Raw genomic sequence first — 19,603 nt, 5'->3', positions numbered from 1 at the left:
GTAATAGTGCATTTATGTCTCTTTCTCCCTGCAGTTTCACCTGGTTTTGCCTCATGTACTCTGATGCTCCTTTGTGAGGTTCAGACACAGGATTGTCGTGTCTTCTTGGTGAGTTGACCCTTTATCATTATGTATCCCTGAAAATTTCCTTGTTCTGAAGTCTGCTTTGTCTGAAATTAAAATGGCCATTCCAACTTTCTTCTAATTAGTGTTAGCACTGTGTATCTTTCTCCGTTTTTAATCTGGGTCTTTATAATTAAAGTGGGTTTCTTGTAAACAACATGTAATTGGGTCCTATATGTTACTCACTCTGTCAGTCTTTACCTTTTAATGGTGTATTTAGACAATTCACATTTAAAGTGATTATTGATAGTGGTGGATTGATATGTACCATATACTTTTTTCTATTTGTTGCCCTTCTGCTTTGTTTTCTTTTTTTGTCTTCCCTCCTTTTTTCTGGCTTTAATCAGGGATTTATATGATTCTATTTTCTCTCCTCTCTTAGCATATTAATTATACTTTTTAAAAGATTTTAAGGGTTGCCCTAGAATATGCAGTAAACATTTATAACTATTCTAAATCTGCTTTCATATAACACTATACCTCTTCACAGGTAGTGCAGGTTCTTTATAATAAACTATTCCCAGTTCCTCCCTCCTGTCCCTTATAACATTGCTGTCATTCATTTCACTTACCCATAAGCTATAATCACCCAACTTATTGTTGCTATTATTATTTTGAAGTGATCTATTAGATGAATTAAGAACAAAAAATAAGGTCTTATTTTTACTTTCATTTATTCCTTTTCTCACGTTCTTCCTTTCTTCATGTAGATCCAAGTCTCTAACTATATCATTTTTCTTCTCTATGAAGAACTTCTTTTAACATTTCTTCCAAGGCAGGTCTACTCATGAAAAATTTCCTGTTTTTGTTGTCTGAGAAAGTCTATTTCCTCTCCACTTTCAAAGGATAATTACACTGGATACAGAATTCTACATTGGTGGATTTTTCTTTCAGCACTAAAATACTTCATTCCACTCTTCTTGTTTGCATGGTTTATGAAGAGAGAAGTCTGATGTAATTCTATTCTTGCCTTGCCATAGGTAAGGTATATTTTTTCTTCCAGCTTCTTTCAGTATTTTTTTTTGTCTGATATTCTACAACTTGAATATGATACACCCACATGTAGATACTTTTGTACTTATCCTGTTTGGTGTTTTCTGAGCTTCTTGAGTCTCTGGTTTGGTATCTGCCATCAATTCTGGAAAATTCTCAGCCACTATTACTTCAAATAATTCTTCTCCCTCCTCTCTTTACTGTCTGGTATTCCCATTACTTATATTTTACACTTTTTTGTAATTTTTTCATAGTTCTCGAATATTGTTCCTTTTTCAAAAAAAATCTTTTTTCTCTTTACACTTAAATTTGAGATGTTTCTATTGACATATCTTCAAGCTCATAGGTTATTTCTCAGCTGTGAAAAGCATTCTTCATTTTGTATTGTTTTTGTTTTCCAGCAGCTTCTTCTGATTCTTAGAGTCTTCATCTCTCTGCTTATATTACACATCTGTTCTTGCAAGTTGTAAACTTTTTCGAGTAGCGATCTTATCATGTTAATTATTTTAAGTACTTTAAATTCCCAGTCTGATCATTCCAAAACCTCTACCATATCAGAGTCTGGTTCTGATGCTTGTTTTATCTCTTCAGACTGTGTTTTTTTCTTGCCTTTTAGCAAGCATTCTAATTATTTACCAGCCATACATGATGTATCAGATAATAGGAACTGAGGTAAGCAGGTCTTTAGTGTGAGGTTTTATGTAAACATGGCCAAGAGTCGGGCTGTGTTTACTGTTTGCTGCGTCAGAGGTTCCACTTTCCTTTAACATCATTTGTTCTGTCTGCTGTCTGCCCTTGTGTTTACTTAGAAACTCCTTTCTGAATGGTGTCTGTGTCCTGAAGCTCTCTCAGTTGTAATCCACTGTTATTGTACTGGAGAACTTTTAATAGATCGTAAGGTATTGGGAAGGAGAGGCGTTCTATAATCTTATGATTGAATCTCCCTTTTTATCCGGCAGGAATCCCCAGGCTATTACCTTCAGAATAGTTGTTCAGCTTTTTTCTTGTTGTGATGACAGGCATGACAAACTTCCAGCACCTTCAAATGTCCAAGTGGGAAGCAGCAGTTCTTTTTTTCCCTCATGTGAGACAGGGTAGAAGAGGCACAAGTTATCTAATTGTTCTCCCTGGAGGTCAGATGGAGCTCTGATATTGAAGTTTCCCTTGAGGGCTAGCCTTTGTTTCAGGAAAAGGAAGCTTTGGGTATACTTCAAAATGATTGCTTTCTCCCTCCCCTTGCCAGAGGCAAGAGAGAATTTTTCTCTGATCTTCACAGGACAACCTTGTGGGGCTCCTGAAGGTAAAACTCTGGAAAGTGTGGGTGCTCCCCTAAGGCTGAGTCCTTGCTCCCCCAGAGTTTTCCATTCTCAATTAAGTCCACCCTCAGTCTCCAGCTATTCACAGATCACAGATTAAGTGTCTCCACCCATGACTGGCTCTTGTTCCTAGTCAGCTGGGATTGTCTTGAATTCATTCACCTATTTCTTCAGTTTTCAGGGAGGTGATTTGTCCTGGATTCTCTGGTAGATGTAAGAAGAATTGTTGATTTTCAGTTGGTTCAGCTTTTCTCTTGTTGTGATGGCAGCAGTGACAGTTTCCAAGATCCTCATGCATCAGAGTGGAAACCTGAAGTCCTAATAATAATATTTTATATCCATTATATCTTTTGATGACATGAAAGGGTGCCAATGAAAGATTAGTCGATCTAAGAAAGAAATGGAAAATTTTATTCAAGCCAGTCTTGAGGATTATAACTCAGGAAGACCATCTCAGAAAGCTCTAAGAACTATTGTGCCCATTAGAAGTCAAGGCACAGTTCTCTAAGTGTTTTCAGACAGAGGGCTGTACATCAAGTGACATATTACTGGCAGTTCAGATGATCCAGATCTAATCGGCATCGTGGTGGGACATGTGATCCCCTACAAGGTCAGGAAGTCATGTTGTCTTTTAAGGATCTGTCTTGTTAATGCTGGGAGAATGTTGCTCGTTGTGGTTGAGCAGGTATTCCTACAAATGGGGGAGGTCTGGCCGTTGCATAATGCGGATACACAATGCATAGTGCCGGGAGAGAGGGGGCCAAAGGTCAGAGAAGGCTTTTTTATGTTTAAATTTTTCTTGTCTTGCCATTAAATACAAATTTTTATTTCACAAGGTTGCGGAGCACAGGCTCCGGACGCGCAGGCTCAGCGGCCATGGCTCACGAGCCCAACCGCTCCGCGGCATGTGGGATCCTCCCTGACCGGGGCACGAACCCGTGTCCCCTGCAACGGCAAGTGGACTCTCAACCACTGCGCCACCAGGGAATCCCCACAGATCTTATTACTGGCATTTAACCTACAAGAAAACTGAGGCTGAAGGAGATTAAATAGCTTTCCCAAAGACAAAGGGCCAGTAGATGAAGCATAACCCACATCTTCTAGACCTGCCAACACAGACACGTATGTTCAATCATTCATGCACCTGAAGCAGTGTGAAAGGAAAACTTCCATGTGAGAGAGGATCGTCCACATTTCAGTTGGCTCTGTGGCCCGATATAAAAAGCCCTGCCCTGGGATATTCCATAATGAGTCAAGCCTGACTCAGACCCCAGCTCCCATTTAGATTTTAGGGAATTCACAACAGTGGGAGTCTCGGTTTCTCAGTATGAATCTGGAGCAAGAACTAACCACGTGACCATTCACCGAGGTCTCTTGCAATCACAAAATGAAGCAGTGCTAGGCTGCATTTAGGCTCCATATTTTTGGAAGAGAGAGTTTGTCTATGTGTGTGTCTGTGGGTCTGTGGGTCTGGATATGTGAAAGAGGAAGTTATTTCTTTACAATTTTTCTGAACTGCTAAATTAAGCCTCTCCCTTAAGTGAAAAGCCTTAGCTTCTTTGATTCTTTTAATGACATGACACTTTACCTTCCCACCTGCTTAAATACACTATAGCTTATGAATGTGAATAATATTTAAAGCAGGACTTCCTTCCAGGATTTCCTCTGCCTTCGGATTTTCCTTATGTTTTCTCGTGGTAACTCCACAACCATTACCAACCACTGAAATGTCTCCGTGTGCAATGTCACTTCCTCAGAGAGGCCTTCCTTGACCTCTTAGACAGGACAGAACCCAGCACTTCCTCTTTCTGAACCTACATGTTCATATCTGTGTCCCTCGCTATTCTGGAATCTTCATGAGGGTGGACTCTGCATACGTCACAGCTGCACCCCCAGGGCTGACAGTCTAGGATGGACCTTTCTGCAGGATAGAGATGTTCTATCACCTGCAAGTGATTGCTGAGCACTTGAAAAGTACAAGTGAACTACTGAACTTTTAATCCCAATTTAACTTTAAATAGCTATAAGCCGCTAGTGGCCACATATCAGACGGTGGAGGACTAGAGCAATGTTTCTCAAAATCTAAATCAAGCTGTCAGGAATCTGCTTCTTGATCCGTGCTCCAGGTAATTCTTACCAGCAGTAAAATGTCACAACTGCTGGTCTAGAATGGGCTTCTCAATCCTGGCTTCACATTAGACCCACCTGGAGGAGGTTTGAAAAGAGAACAGTGTCCCAGCCACACCCCTAGAGATTCCATTTCAATTGGTCTGGTGTGGGGTTCAGGTATTAGTATTTAAAAAACGAAACAAGACAGAAACTCTCCCCTGGAGGCTGTTACAGGCAGTCAGCCTTGAGCATCTAGAAGATCTGTTCTCACTTGACCCTCAGAATAGACCAAATAAATATACAGATAAACGGTCTGGGGGCGTTTATAAAGGATTAGTGATTACAAGTGAAATCTTGTGATGTCCGAAGAGATAATTAGTGACATTAGTGGTTCAGATGAATTTCTTGACGTTCCATGAAAAAAAAAATTCAGCTTTAGATAATCTCTAACGACTGTGTGAAATTCCTTGTCCTTTTATCCATAAACGGTACAAATCATGCCAAGCTCTGGGACATCTGGAGAGGGTGACACGCTCAGAGTTCCCTAAGCAATCATCTCTTAAAATACACAAAAGCCTCTCTAGTTTGCTGGTTGATTGACAGAGGGCCTGGTGACTTCACATGGAGTCACATGACCGTGCCCTGCCCAGCAGCTGGAAGAAGGTGTTTTCCAACCTGCCGCTCCGGGCAGGTCCCGGGTCTCCTTTGCTAAGTCCTCCCCGTTCCTCCCTCCTCCAGGTGCGTCGGTCACCGTCTCGGCGGTAAGGAACGGCGCCCGGACTAGCGCGGGAACGTGGGTGCCGGAGTCCCGCCCTCCCCTCCTGCAGGTGCACAGGTAAGGGCCCCGCAGTTAAGTCCAGACTGGCCGGGTGCCGGGCGCAGAGGGAATCAGGCGGGTGCAGGCTGGGCACCGGCGCGGGAGGCGGCCGCGCGGGTGCAGAGCCCAGGGAATTTCAGCCCCGGCCCTGGGCGCGGCGAGGACCGCAACTCAAGGAAACCCGAGCAGCTTTGCAGGGGGAGTGTCTGATGATTTTTCAAAACATGCTCCTGATTGAAAAAAAAATCAAGGCTCAGAATAAGTAGATTCAAGCACTGCTAATTTTAGCCAAGACACTGGAGGAGCTTGCCAGGGGATTTGAGGAAATTAACATGAAACTAAAACCGAATCTTAGGCGAAGAGGAGCAAACAATATTGATCAGCACGTACTAAACGCTAACAAAAAGGTCTCCGTAGAGAGAGGTTTACAGGAAAAGGTTTAAATTACTACGAGAGATTTAAGGGAGAAGCACTATTCAATGAAACAAAAGTACTAGAACAAAAATAAATGAATATAGTTTAACAATATATCAGCATATACTTACACATGTGAAAACTACTTTAGTCTAAAGTATATTAAGTTAATTTAAATTTTATTCAAAAGTAATTTGAGCCTTGTTAACTCAACAGGTTTGCATTTTAAAAAAACTGGGTCTAGTGTGTGCTAGAGTGATATTTTTTTTCCTTTCCACAGAACTTCATTGATTCAGAATGAGGTAGATTCTTCCTTAAAGATAGTAAACATTGCCAACCCACAATGAAAGCAGATCACATACTTCCTGAAATGTACCAGAGGGGCATGCAATAAACTTCATTTATCTGCAGGTAATAACTAAGTAACACTGGCTGATGCTCCCTCAGCCGTCAAAATGCAGTGTATGCACCGTGATTAGTACACCAGATTATTCTTTCAAGGAAATCTGAGAGGTCTAGGGGTGTCAGTATTCTTCAGTGGAGACATCGTTTTGCTCATGTTGCAATTTTTTTAAGCGTAGACATTCTCTTCGCAATGTGCTTATAGAGGGGTTTTTTCCTTAGCTGATTTTAGTTCAAATGGAAACAAAATAAGTTTCTTAGCTGGACTTAATCACATGTCCTTAGTCCTGTGATATCCTTCCTGGATACCTCCTGCCCCTCTGACCTATTGCAGCTCTGGTATTTTAGCAACAATCCACTAGCTTGACCCTTGAGCCAAACCCACGTAAGCTATTGAGGGAAGCCACAGGGCTGAAACTTTCTTTGCATCTAATAGTAAGCCTATTATTATTTTTACTGAAGTAGTGTTACTGTGTCAGTGTTTAAATGTCTTAGCATCTCTTCCTCAACTATGGTCTTAACAGCATTTTGTTTTATTTTAAGAAAACACACAAAATTTTAAATAGATATCTTTTTTGCTAAAATTTATTCATCAATTTGAAGTTATTCCTGTTTTGGGTTAAACTATGTTTAATAATACCAAAGAAGATATATTGTAGGTAGTTGTATATTTGACAATTCTCTGCAAAGAACCCATAAGGAACAATACGTGAAAAAAAAATGAAACACCTTAAATGTAAATATTTATCATTGTAAAATAAAATAATAAGGAAAGGTAATTTCAGGTGTATTTTGTTCAATACACATCCACAAGAGGTTATCACTATAATATTAAATTTGGGGGAAAAAACCCACTAGATTATTTTAAATTCCATTCCAGAAGATTTATGTAGAGAAGTGAATGTATCAAAAGATCAATGTGCAAAATGATTTCACAGTGGTATTGTGGCGTGACTCTGGTTACCTCCTGGGTTAAAAATGACTGTGTTATCTTTTTCTCATGTAGCTTGTACAACTAAAAAAGTGAATTATGCTCAACACGCTTTTCCAAATGTTATCTTATGAAAAATGTCTGGTTCTTAGCTATTCGGGTTTTGGTCCTTTAGGAAGCTAGCACTTTTTAATAAGCTCAGCAGTGTTGTCCAGTAGAATTTTCTGCAATGATAGGCGTGTTCTACGTATAACCTGCTCTGTCCAGCGTGGTAGCTGCCGATTGTATGCAGCCATTGAGCACTTGAAATGTAGTTAACTTAGCTGAGGAGCTGAGTTTTCTTCTTTTACTAAATTTTAATGAAAAGTTAGTTACCCGTATGTGAGCAGTGGCTCCCGGATTGCACAAGCATCTGACTAGCTGTTCCCCTTTGTTCTGCTGGCTGGTTGATAGTACTGCGCAAGACACAACTGCTGATCTCGTGCTGTCGGGGAGTCCTGAAGGTATTTTTCAACAGCCTTAATCTGGAAGGGATTTAAGAGATATGTTTTTTTCATTTCATTTTTAATGACATTTGTTGCTTTGTTTTCATATTACGAGCAATACGTGTTCACTGCAGACTACCAGAAACACATAAAAGCGTAACATAAAAATTTGCTGTCTCCCATAATCCCCACCCTCCAGAGATAACTATTTTAGCATTTTGACACATTTCCTCCCGGTGTCTACCTATTTTTTTTTTCAATTGAGGTATACTTGACCTACATCACTCTGTTATTTCCAGGTGCACAATACAGTGACTCGATATTTCTATGCATTACAAAAGGATCCCTACAATAAGACCAGTTACCATCTGTCACCACACAAAGTTATTACAATATAATTAACAATTTTCCCCATACTGCACATTTCATCTTTATCCCTGGGACTCATTTATTTTGTAACTGGAAGTTTGTCCCTCTTAACTCTCTAACCTATTTCACTCATCCCCCGACCCTGTTCCCCTCTGGTGACCACCTAGTTGTTCTCTGTATCTATGACTCTGTTCTTTGTTATGTTTGTTCCTTTGTTTTGTTTTTCAGAGTCCACATATTAGTGAAATCATATGGTATTTATTTTTCTCCATATGATTGATGTCACTTAGCCTAATAGCTTCTAGGTCCATCCATGTTTTCACAAGTGGCAAGATTTCCTTATTTTTATGGCTGAGTAATATTCCATGTTGTGTGTGTGTGTGCATGTATATATGTGTGTGTGTGTGTGTGTGTGTGTGTGTGTGTGTGTGTGTGTGTGTATCACATCTTCTTTACCCATTCATCTGTTGCTGGGCACTTAGGATGCTTCCATATCTTGACTGTTGTAAACAATGCTGTAATGAATAGAGGTGTGCATATATCATTTTGAATCAGTGTTTTAGTTTTTCTTCAGAATGATACCAAGAAGTGGATTTTCTGGATGGCATGGCAGTTCTACTTTTAGTTTTTTTGAGGAACCTCCATACTGTTCTCCATAGTGGCTGCACCAATTTACATTCGCACCAACTGTGTAGAAGGGTTCCCTTTCTCCATACCCTCTCCAGCATTTGTGATTTATAGACTTTTTGATGATGGCTGTTCTGACAGGTGTGCGGTGATATATCATTGTGGTCTGATTTGCATTTCTCTGATGATTAGTGCTGTTGAGAATCTTTTCATGTATCTGTTGGCCAAGGGTGTGTCTTCTTTGGAAAAATGTCTATTCATATCCTCTGCCCATGTTTTAATTAGGTTATTTGTTTTTTGATATTGAGTTTTATGAGTCCTTTGTATATTTTGGATATTAACCTATTATGAGGTATATCATTTGCAAATATCTTCTCTGATTTAGTAGGCAGCCTTTTCATTTGATTGGTAGTTCCCATGCCGTGCAAAAACTTTTTAGTTAGAGTAGTCCCATTTGTTTTTGTTTTTTAAAGATTTGTTTATTTATTTATTTTTGGCTGCGTTGGGTCTTCGTTGCTGTGCGCGGGCTTTCTCTTGTTGCGGCAAACAGGGGCTACTCTTCGTTGTGGTGTGCAGGCTTCTAATTGCGGTGGTTTCTCTTGTTATGGAGCACGGGCTCTAGGTGTGCGGGCTTCGGTAGTTGTGGCACACAGGCTCAACAGTTGTGGCTTGCGGACTCTAGAGCAGAGGCTCAGTAGTTGTGGCGCACAGGCTTAGTTGCTCCGCGGCATGTGGGATCTTCCCAGACCAGGACTCAAACCCGTGTCCCCTGCGTTAGCAGGTGGATTCTTAACCACTGCGCCACCAGGGAAGTCCCCCATTTGTTTTTTTATTTTTGCTTTTGTTTCCCTTGCCTGGAGAGATAGATTCGAAAAAACTATTGCTAAGGCCAGTGTCAAACAGTGAACTGCCTATGTTTTCTTCTAGGAATTTTATGGTTTCAGGCCTCACATTTAAGTCCTTAATCCATTTTGAGTTTACTTTTGTACATGGTATGAGAAAGCAGTCCAGTTTGACTCTTCTTCATGTAGCTGTCCAGTTTACCCAACACCGTTTATCGAAGAGGCTTTATTTTCCCCATTGTATATTCTTGCTTCCTTTGTCATAGATTAATTGACCATATGTGTGTAGATTTATTTCCGGGCTCTCTGTTCTTTTCCATTGATCTATGTTTCTGTTTTGGTGCCAGTACCATATTGTTTTGATTACTGTAGCTTAGAAGTATGAAATCAGGGAGCATGATAACGCAAGCTTTTTTCTTTTTTCTCAAGAAAGAAAAAAGCTTGTGTCATCTTTGACTTCTTTCATCAGTATCTTATAGTTTACTGAATATGGGTATTTTTGCCTCCTTAAGTAGGTTTATTCCTAGGTATTTTATTCTTTTTACACGATAGTAAATGGGATTGTTTACTTAATTTTTCTTTGTGTTCTTTTGTTGTTAGTGTATAGCAATGCAAGAGATTTCTGTATATTAATTTTATATCCTGCAACTTTACCAAATTCATTGATTAACTCTAATAGTTTTCTGGTGGCATCTTTAGGATTTTCTATGTATAGTATCATGTCATCTGCAAACAGTGGCAGTTTTACTTCTTCCTTTGCGATTTGGATTTCTTTTCTTTCTTTATCTTCTCTGATTGCCGTGGCTAGGACTTCCAAAACTATGTTGAATTATAGTGGTGAGAGTGGGCACCCTTGTCTTGTTCCTGATCTTAGAGGAAATGCTTTCAGTTTTTCACCATTGAGAATGATATTGGCTGTGGGTTTGTCATATATGGCCTTTAGTATGTTGAGGTAGGTTCCCTCTATGCCCACTTTCTGGAGAGTTTTTATCATAATTGGGTGTTGAATTCTGTCAAAAGTTTTTTCTGCATCTTTTGAGATGATCATATGGTTTTTATTCTTCAATTTGTTAGTATGGTGTATCAGCTATTATTTTTTTAAATATGTTTTTCGCCCCTTTTCTCTCCCTTCTCATTCCTACACCCCTTAATGTGAATGTTAGTGTGTTTGATGTTGTCCCAGGGGTCTCTTAAGCTATCCTTCTTTGTTTTATTTCTGTTTTCTGTTTAGCTTGGGTGATTTCCACTGTTTTGTCTTCCAGTTCGATGATCCCTTCCTCTATATCATCTAATCTACTGTTATTTTTTTCTAGTGTATTTTTTTATTTCAGTTATTGTGTTCTTCACCTCTCTTTGGTTCTCCTTTGTATTTTCTAACTCATTGTTAAAATTCTCACTGTTTCATCCATTCTTTCCTCAAGTTTGTTGAGCATCTCTCTGATCATTACCTAAACTCTTTATTGGGTAAATTGCTTACCTTCACTTCACTTAGCATTTCTTGTGGAGTTTTATCTTGTTTTTTCATTTTGAAAATATTCCTTTGTCACCTCATTTTTCTGGTTCTTTGTTTTTGTTCTTCTCTGTATTAGATAGGCTGGTTATATTTTCTGATCTTGGAAAAGTGGTCTTAAGTAGTAGACATCCTATTCATCCCAGCAGCACACTCCCCGCTGGTCACCAGAGATGTATTCTCTAGGGGTGCTTCTCATATGGGCTGCATGAGTCCTTTTGTTGTGTTAGGGCCAACTACTGTGGGTACACTGGAAGGTGTGGCTGGCCCTCAGCCCAGTTGATTGCCAGGCGCTGCCTAGTGCAGAGGCTGCTGGCCACTGGTGGGAGGGGCCAAGTCCCAGGATGGCTGGCTATGGGGACCATGTTGTCCCAAGGCTGGTGCCCACTCACTGGTTGGTGAGGCCAGCTCCTAATGCAGCTGGCTGAAGTGCACCAGGGGGTCATGTGTCTAGTGCCAGCCCAAGTATGGAAGCAGAGACTCCGCTCTTAAAGAGAGAATGCAAAGTCTCACATGCTGTACTAGTGGTCTAACACTAGCTCCATGACCCCTAATGCAGAATCAAGTCCCGGGGTGGCTAGCTGCAAGCGAGGGGGTCCTGGAGCTAGTCTTGTCCTGCTGATAGGCAGGACCAGGTTCTGCAGATACTGGGGACTGGGGAGGGGGGCCACCTATGGCTCCTGCTGGCTTGCTAGTGGGTTGGACTAGTCTCTGCACTGCTGGCTGCTTGGCCTAGGACATCACAGGACTGGTGACAACTGGCCTTTGGGTGAGGCCAGATTCCAGTGCTGATAGGCTAGTGGGAGGACTTCAAAATGGTGCTTGCTAGCACCAGTGCCCTAGTGGCAGCATGAGCTCCTGAAAATGGCTGTTGCCAACATCTGTGACCCCAGGGTGAGAATTGCTTGCCTCCCACCTCTCCAGGCGACTCTCCAAGATCAGCAAGAGGTCTGACCCAGGCTTCTTTCATATTACTGCCTCTGCCCTGGGTCTTGGAGTGTGTGAGATTTTGTGTGCACCCTCTAAGAGCAGAGGCTCTGTTTCCTACAGACCTCTGGTTTTCCCAAATGCAAGTCTCACTGACCTTCAAAGCTAGAAGTTCCGGGGGCTCATCTTCTCTGTGCAGGATCCCCGGTCTGGGGAGCCCAATGTGGGGCTTAGACCCCTCGCTCCTTGGGGAAATCTCTGCAAATGTGATTATCCTACTGTTTGTGGTCACCTACCCATGGGTGTCGGTCTCGACTCTACTGTGTCTTCACCCCTCCTCCCATCACCTTGTGGTTCCTTCTTTATATCTTTAGTTGCAGACGATCTTTTCTGCTAGCCTTCAGGTCATTTTCATTGATAGTTTCTTTGTAAATAGTTGTGATTTTGGAAGGAGGTAGGTTCAGGGTCTTCCTTCTCCACCATCTTTGTCACCTTCAAGAGATTGTTAAAGAGATCTTTAGGAGATTCTTCTATCTGTTCAGTTTTTTAAAAAGTCACAAATATAATTTCATGAACTATTTAAACTAATACACACCTAGGTGGTGCTACTGTTGAAGAAAAGTGCCTTTACCTCTAGGGGATCCTGAGTATATAGCAACAATACAACTTAAATGTGCCCTTAAGCTCGTGTTAAATAGTAGAACAGCTTGTGCTCAGAAGGCACATAGGTCTCAAAGTCTTCACCCGTGCTCTGTCATTGACTTGTCACAACAACCAATTGAACTGAACAGGATCCTGGTCCACAAATCTTCATGATACAATCTACCCACACAGAAGAATTTCTTTACAATATCATACAAATTGTATCCAGGTCTTGGAAGAAGTTAGGTTTTCAAGTGCTGAAGACAAATTTTGCTTGTTTTATTGTTTGTTTTGTAGGTCAGTGATCAAAAAATATTTGTTGCCAACATAAATGAAAAACTGAATGAATGAACATGGGGTGTGAATGTAATACATAATTTCATAATGTCTTAACTTTTTATCTGGAAGGACTCTTGCCGTACTTTTGACAAACTCAATAAGTATCATGTATTGATGACAGTTTGCTCACAGATTCACAACTTTTTAATTGTTTCATTTTTATTCCTTTTATTTCAGAAGCTCTTGAAAAGTACATCAAGTTGGAAGTGAACCAGCTTGCTCTCGGGCAGGACCAGAGCCATGAGCAATAATGGAACAGACCTCACCACTGGTTTCATCTCCTCTATTGTAGCCATCCTTTTGTTTGGCTCAAACTTTGTACCACTTAAAAAATATGAGACTGGCGATGGTAGTTATGTTTCCTTCATTGTTCGTCTTAAATTAATTTTAAATGTGAAGTTCACTTTTTCTGTCTTTTTTAAATGATGGCTATAAAAATGAATTTTGCTGTACCTGAGGCCAAATGAATAGAGCTTAAAAAAAATCCTTTGGCAATGCCCGTGCCATGTTATCTGACTGCTAGTCAGTATAGGATAACCTTAAGATTGTGTTTCATCATAAAGCTAGGATGGGGAAAGCCTTTTAGCCATATCTGTTATGTTCAGAAAAGAAGGAAGTTAGCTCTACTGATAACACTTGTTTTGCAAACACAAATTGCCACCACAATTGATATAATAGAAAACAATTTGCACATAACACGAAATCTGTGTTTGCCTATGAGCAATGTTGACTCTGACAAACATTAGGTGAACACAGAAAACTGCACCCAGATGAACAAAGATGCACAGCAATGCACAAAACATGCTCACACACACCCCTTCACACAACCACCAGGTCTGTTACACCACACCCATACACATCTGGTGTTCAAACCCTCCTTCACCACCTTCCCAATAATTCACAAGCTACAGCACTTCTGACATCCATCTGCATAAGCCAACTTCAGATCTTTTTTAAGGTAAAGTTCCGTATTTATTGCAGCATTTGTGAATGTCTTAACCACTTAACCAGTGTAAAACTGCACTACCATCGTTTTAGGCTCCTATCTTTTCTTAATAAGTTGTTGATGGAGTTTCTGAGTGTTGTGTCCTTAGCCCCATTTTCCCCCTAAGCTCTGCAGGCTTTATCACATGATTTTACACAGTACGGTGATGTTTAGGAACACACATGTCACTTTATGGTAGAACTGACTGTAATGTGAATTATAGGGAAGGAGAAGCAGTAGTTGTTTTTATCTACCTGCCTTTCCTGTTAAAGCCAGGAGGAGAAATTGGGGATGTTATGGTGAAAGCCTGGTGGGAGGCATTGTGTTTTCACTCCAATTTATGTCTTTTTTTTTTTTCAACTTTATCTCAGCCTTTTTTCTTATGTCTTTATACCACTAAGACAATAGAGTTACAAATCCTTTCCCTCCAGAGCCTTTCTTCTTCTCCCCTTTGGAGTTAGAACAGGAATGAAAAGTGCTTAAAAAAAAAAAAAAAAAAAAAACATACTAAGGGTTAGAGGACCTGACTTTTGGGTGTTCTACAAGAACTGTGTGATCCCAGACAAACCTTATCCACTCTTTTGTTCTCAGTTTCTCTTTTGTAAAATGAAGTTTCCTTTCATCTCTGTGTTCTTACTTTTTTGTCTTAGAGGTTAACAGCCTTTTTTTCTCTCCTCCACCGTGAGATTGAATAGAAATAGGGAAAATTTTCCAATAGAGTCAAAAGTGCTACACTGAGTTATAACTACCTTAGTATTTTTTCCAATGTCGATGTTTTCTGTATCCTTTTAATCCCTAAACCCTCCTTCTAAGCCTCAGAAAAGTACAGATACACCTCATATCACCATGTGAACTTCAAGTAACTGGCAGAGCATAGGAAGGGGAGTAGCTCTGACCTAGAAGGCTAATTCTCAGGTCTGGAATGTCTGACTCAGTGCAGACACTCAACTCCAAGTGCATGAGACCTACATATGACCATAAAGGACTTTATGTTTATCCCAAAATGGCACATACGATCCCCAAAGGTTTAAATTACTATCATGCTATTGTGAAGTTCTTAATGCCTTGTCTTTGGTGAGGAATGGCACTAAGTATAGCATCTGAATAAAAGTACATAGTCTTGGTCTTGCCAACATTCTTTGGTAGAAAATTTTTGATCCCTGTTAAGCCGGAATGCACAGTGTAGAGCAAGCTTTGGAGTCCAGTTGAGTTTAAATTCCAGTTTTACAGACTGTTAGCTATTTGGACAAGTTGCTTCATCTCCGGTTCATTTTCTGTCTTTGAATTAGGGTTAATTATGATGCATAGTAGTTACAAGAAATATAATAAACATGTAAAGTGCCTGGCATAGAGGCATGCAATAAATTGTGACCATTACTATAATAATTCACTGATATTCCTAAGCGCACTAATTCCTTAGATCAGTTTGAACCAATGACACCAGTTTTTTTTTTTTTTTTTTCCAGGAATGTTTCTCCAGTGGGTACTTTGTGCTGCTATATGGTTGGTTGCCTTGGTGGTCAATCTGATATTACATTGCCCTAAGTTTTGGCCTTTTGCAATGGTTGGGGGCTGCATTTGGGCAACAGGTAATATTTGATATAATTTATTCTTTAATCACTTTATGCTATGATCCAAATAAATCTGGTTCATAGTAGAAGGAAACTAAATGAACAATTTAGTTTCTTTCATTTATATGCTCCATAAATATTTTTGGTACGTTTCCTGACTCCTTCCTTTTAATGATTTCTTTCTTAGTTCCTGGTAGATAATTGTGATAGTAAAATTATTACTATATATTATATGTATAATTATATAAAATTATTATAGGAAAAATGTTTCATTCACTATCTGTTCGAGCATAACTCATATATTAGTTTAAGTGCTCTGGTCTTTCTTTCTTTCTCTCCCATTATGTTTGTCAGAAAATATTTATTAAACAGTCGTTTCTACTACTATCATCTTTAGGACTTGTCCTTAAAAGTAGACAAACACAGGCACATTATCATTTCAAAAGCACTGGCAGAAAAACAAAAGCAAACAAAAACCTTCCCTCTGTTGCCTTCTCACTGTTGCCTGAAGTTATATAACTAGAATTTACACCTTTGCTTGGCCAATCAGGAATGCTTTTCTTCTTTTAATATAAATACACCCCAGGAGAGTTTTCTTCTCTCTAGCAAAGAGAATCCCAACTATCAAGGCTCTCTAGAGGCAATTTGATTAAAAGCAAATGAATTTTTAAACGTTAAAAATGTATTAGGTAACTACTTAATTTGAATCTCTACAGAATTAGGTGATGTAGTGAAGATGATGAGTTGGAGGACAAAAGAGTTAAATTTCCACTAGAGTTGTAATTATTATAGCTCACTTATACCTTAGTATGCTTATGATTGTCATGTCTAATGGGAGAGGGGAACAGAGAAAGCAACCATTCATCCTGCAGATCTTGACAACCACCATAGTATCTATGTTCACCCAGCAGGTCCCACTGGGAGTCGGTGGGTTAGAGTCTAGTTTGAGAACTGCTGCAGACGGGGATGCTGTAGGTTACAGTAGCTGATTGAATGTGGGGAGCAGAGGAAAGGGAGGACCCAATGGTAATGTAGGGATTTTCTCGTAAATGATTAGGAGAGTGATGGTGTCATTGACTTGGATGAGGAAAGCGGGGAAGAGAACGTGTCCGAAAGGGAAAATAATGAGTTCAGCTGGGACCTTTTGAGCTGAAAGTTCCTGGTGTTGGAAATTTCTTTTTTTTTTTTCTTTTTATAAATTTATTTATTTTTGGCTGTGTTGGGTCTTCGTTGGTGCATGCAGGCTTTCTCTAGTATTAGCGAGCGGGGGCTACTCTTCGTTGCGGTGCCCAGCCTTCTCATTGCAGTGGCTTCTCTTGTTGGGGAGCACGGGCTCTAGGCGTGTGGGCTTCAGTAGCTGTGGCTCACGGGCTCCAGAGCACAGCCTCAGTAGTTGTGGCGCAGGGGCTTAGCTGCTCCGCGGCACGTGGGATCTTCCCGGACCAGGGCTCGAACCCGTGTCCCCTGCATTGGCAGGTGGATTCTTAACCACTGAGCCACCAGGGAAGCCCAGGAAATTTCTTATCGGCACTAAAACTCTGGAGAAAGTCCAGGCTAGCACTGGGAGCATGTGACTCTAGCTGATAGCTGAAACCATGAAACTAGTCAAGTACCCAAAGAAGAATATAGCGAGAGGAGGGGTGTGTTCTAGGGAAAATATTCAGAGGGCATCTGAATCCGGAAGGTCTGATGAGAAAGAGAAGCCAGAGAAAGAGAGAAACAGGAGGGAACTGGGAGATGAAGAGATCTTGGAAACCAAGAGAGGGAACCTTTCCAGAGGAGATTGACTGAGACCAGACAGCCAGTCAAGAACTGGAAAGACGAACCATGAATTTAGTCCTGAGCACGAAGCACTGGGTGCAGGACTCCAGAAGACAAGTGGGAGAGCATGGGAGAGCAAAGTCTGGGCCGTACTGGGACAGGGACATCTGCCAGCGGTTGGCCCTGGTTCGAGTCGTAGGGGATGGTCACTACTGATTTTATCATTGACCAGCTTCTGCAAAAAGACATAAAACAGAGACCTATGCTAAGGACGAGGAGCATTGGTGCAGTTAGGCAAGGAGCTAATTCAACATTTTCTCTGTAGGATTTTGCCCTAAGCCTGGCTCTTTCAGCAGTCATAATCATGAGTTTAAATGCCAAAACACGTGGCTGTTTTATTTTTAAAATGACGAATTGCGCTTTACTAAGTTTGTCCAAATCCCATAAGCTTTTTTTTTTCATTTTTATTAAATCTTTATTTTGTTTTATTTTTTAAAATTTTTATTGGGGTGTAGTTGATTTACAATGTTGTGTTAGTTTCTGCTGTACAGCAAAGTGAATCAGTTATACATATACATATAACCACTCTTTTTTAAGCTTCTGTTCCCATATAGATCATTACAGAGAATTGAGTAGAGGTCCCTGTGCTGTACAGTATGTCCTTATTAGTTATCTATTTTATATATAGTAGTGTGTATACGTCAATCCCACTCTTCCAATTTATCCCTCCACCCCCACTTACCCCCTGATAACCATAAATTTATTTTCTACATCTGTAACTCTATTTCTGTTTTGCAGATAAGTTTATTTGTAGCCTTCTTTTAGGTTCCGCATGTGAGCAATATCATATGCTATTTGTCTCTGTCTGACTTACTTCACTTAGTATGATCATCTCTAGGTCCATCCACATTGGTGCAAATGGCATCACTTCATTCCTTTTTATGGCTGAGTAATATCCCATTGTATATATGTACCACATCTTCTTTATCCATTCCTCTGTTGATGGACATTTAGGGTGCTTCCATGGCTACTGAAAATGCAAATCAAAACTACAATGAGGGGTGAGCTGTGACAAAGCGAGAGAGAGGCATGGACATATATACACTACCAAACTAAGGTAGATAGCTAGTGGGAAGCAGCCGCATAGCACAGGGATATCAGCTCGGTGCTTTGTGACCATCTAGAGGGGTGGGATAGGGAGGGTGGGAGGGAGGGAGACGCAAGAGGGAAGAGATATGGAAACATATGTATATGTATAACTGATTCACTTTGTTATAAAGCAGAAACTAACACACCATTGTAAAGCAATTATACCCCAATAAAGATGTTAAAAAAAAACACAAAAAACTACAATGGGGTATCACCTCACACCGGTCAGAATGGCCATCATCAAAAAACCTGCAAACAATAAATGCTGGCGTAGATGTGGAGAAAAGGGAACCCTCCCATGAGCTTCAGCTGAAATTAAAATAAAAATTAATTCAATTGATAAACTTGTTTTCTGTATTGGAAATAACACCTTTCTTCTGTATATTTCATCTACAGGAAACATTGCGGTTGTCCCAATTATCAAAACCATTGGTTTGGGCCTTGGAATCTTAATCTGGGGATCATTTAATGCCTTAATCGGCTGGGCAAGCTCAAGGTAACACAAAGCAAAGTGTTTCAACTATGATTCTCTGCACTCACCCTCTGTGTAAGGCCAGTGCTAAGCATGGGACTAGCTGAGAGGAATAATGCTTGGTTCCTACCCTCACAGAGGCCACTACTGGTAAGGCATACACATAGCATATGCTACCTTGAATTACTATTTCCCTTAAGTTCTAAAGAAGTGATCTGACACTCTGATCAAGATAAAGTAAAGAATTGTCTCTAGGGAACAAAGCAGGGAGAGAGAAAGGACACTGAGATTTATGTTCCCTTTCTATGTGTGGCAGTTTGCTGGACATATTATATACATTATTCCCATCTCATTTTCACAACTCTATGAGGTAAGTGCTATCTTATAAGAGAACTGGCACACAAAGAAGATGAGGGACTTGCTGAAGTTCACAGAGCTAATCAGCCATGGTTCTAAAGCCCATATTCTTCCCTCTGGGGTCTGAGCCAGTGTCAGCAAACCCTGGTCCAGCTTCCCAGCCATTTTTGTAAATAAAGTGATATTGGAACACAGCCAAACACATCCGTTTAAGGAGTGTCTGCGGCTGCTTGTTCCCTATAATGGTAGAGGTGGGTAGTTGCAAGAGGCCACCTAGCCCGCAAAGCCTAAAATATGTACCCACTGGCCCTTAAAGGGAAAGTTTGCCAACCTGCAGCTCTAGAGCTGAGCTGTCCAGATCGGGTCACCGCAAGCCACATGTGGCCATGTGTATTTAAATTTAAATTAATTAAAATGTGACAAAGTTAAGCATCGAGTTCCTCGGCTGCGCTGGCCACGTGT

The 19,603-nt window shown here is 40.4% G+C and overlaps 1 protein-coding gene across 1 annotated transcript in view; it reads left to right on the top strand.

Annotated features, from left to right (window-relative positions):
* The first annotated feature begins 5,199 nt into the window (after positions 1-5,199).
* Positions 5,200-19,603, top strand: part of TMEM144 (transmembrane protein 144) — a 43,051-nt gene continuing 28,647 nt past the window's right edge. The window contains exons 1-5 of the mRNA XM_004324595.4: positions 5,200-5,376; positions 6,053-6,183; positions 13,024-13,195; positions 15,298-15,420; positions 18,709-18,808. Of these exons, the coding sequence (XP_004324643.2) occupies positions 13,087-13,195; positions 15,298-15,420; positions 18,709-18,808 (332 nt within the window). The 5' untranslated portion in view covers positions 5,200-5,376; positions 6,053-6,183; positions 13,024-13,086. The remainder of the gene's footprint in view (positions 5,377-6,052; positions 6,184-13,023; positions 13,196-15,297; positions 15,421-18,708; positions 18,809-19,603) is intronic.

The sequence above is a fragment of the Tursiops truncatus genome, chromosome 5 (assembly GCF_011762595.2).
Source record: "Tursiops truncatus isolate mTurTru1 chromosome 5, mTurTru1.mat.Y, whole genome shotgun sequence".
Classification (NCBI taxonomy): Eukaryota; Metazoa; Chordata; class Mammalia; order Artiodactyla; family Delphinidae; genus Tursiops; species Tursiops truncatus.
The sequence above is the reverse complement of the archived record's forward strand: the minus strand, read 5'-3'. Positions and strand labels throughout refer to the sequence as shown.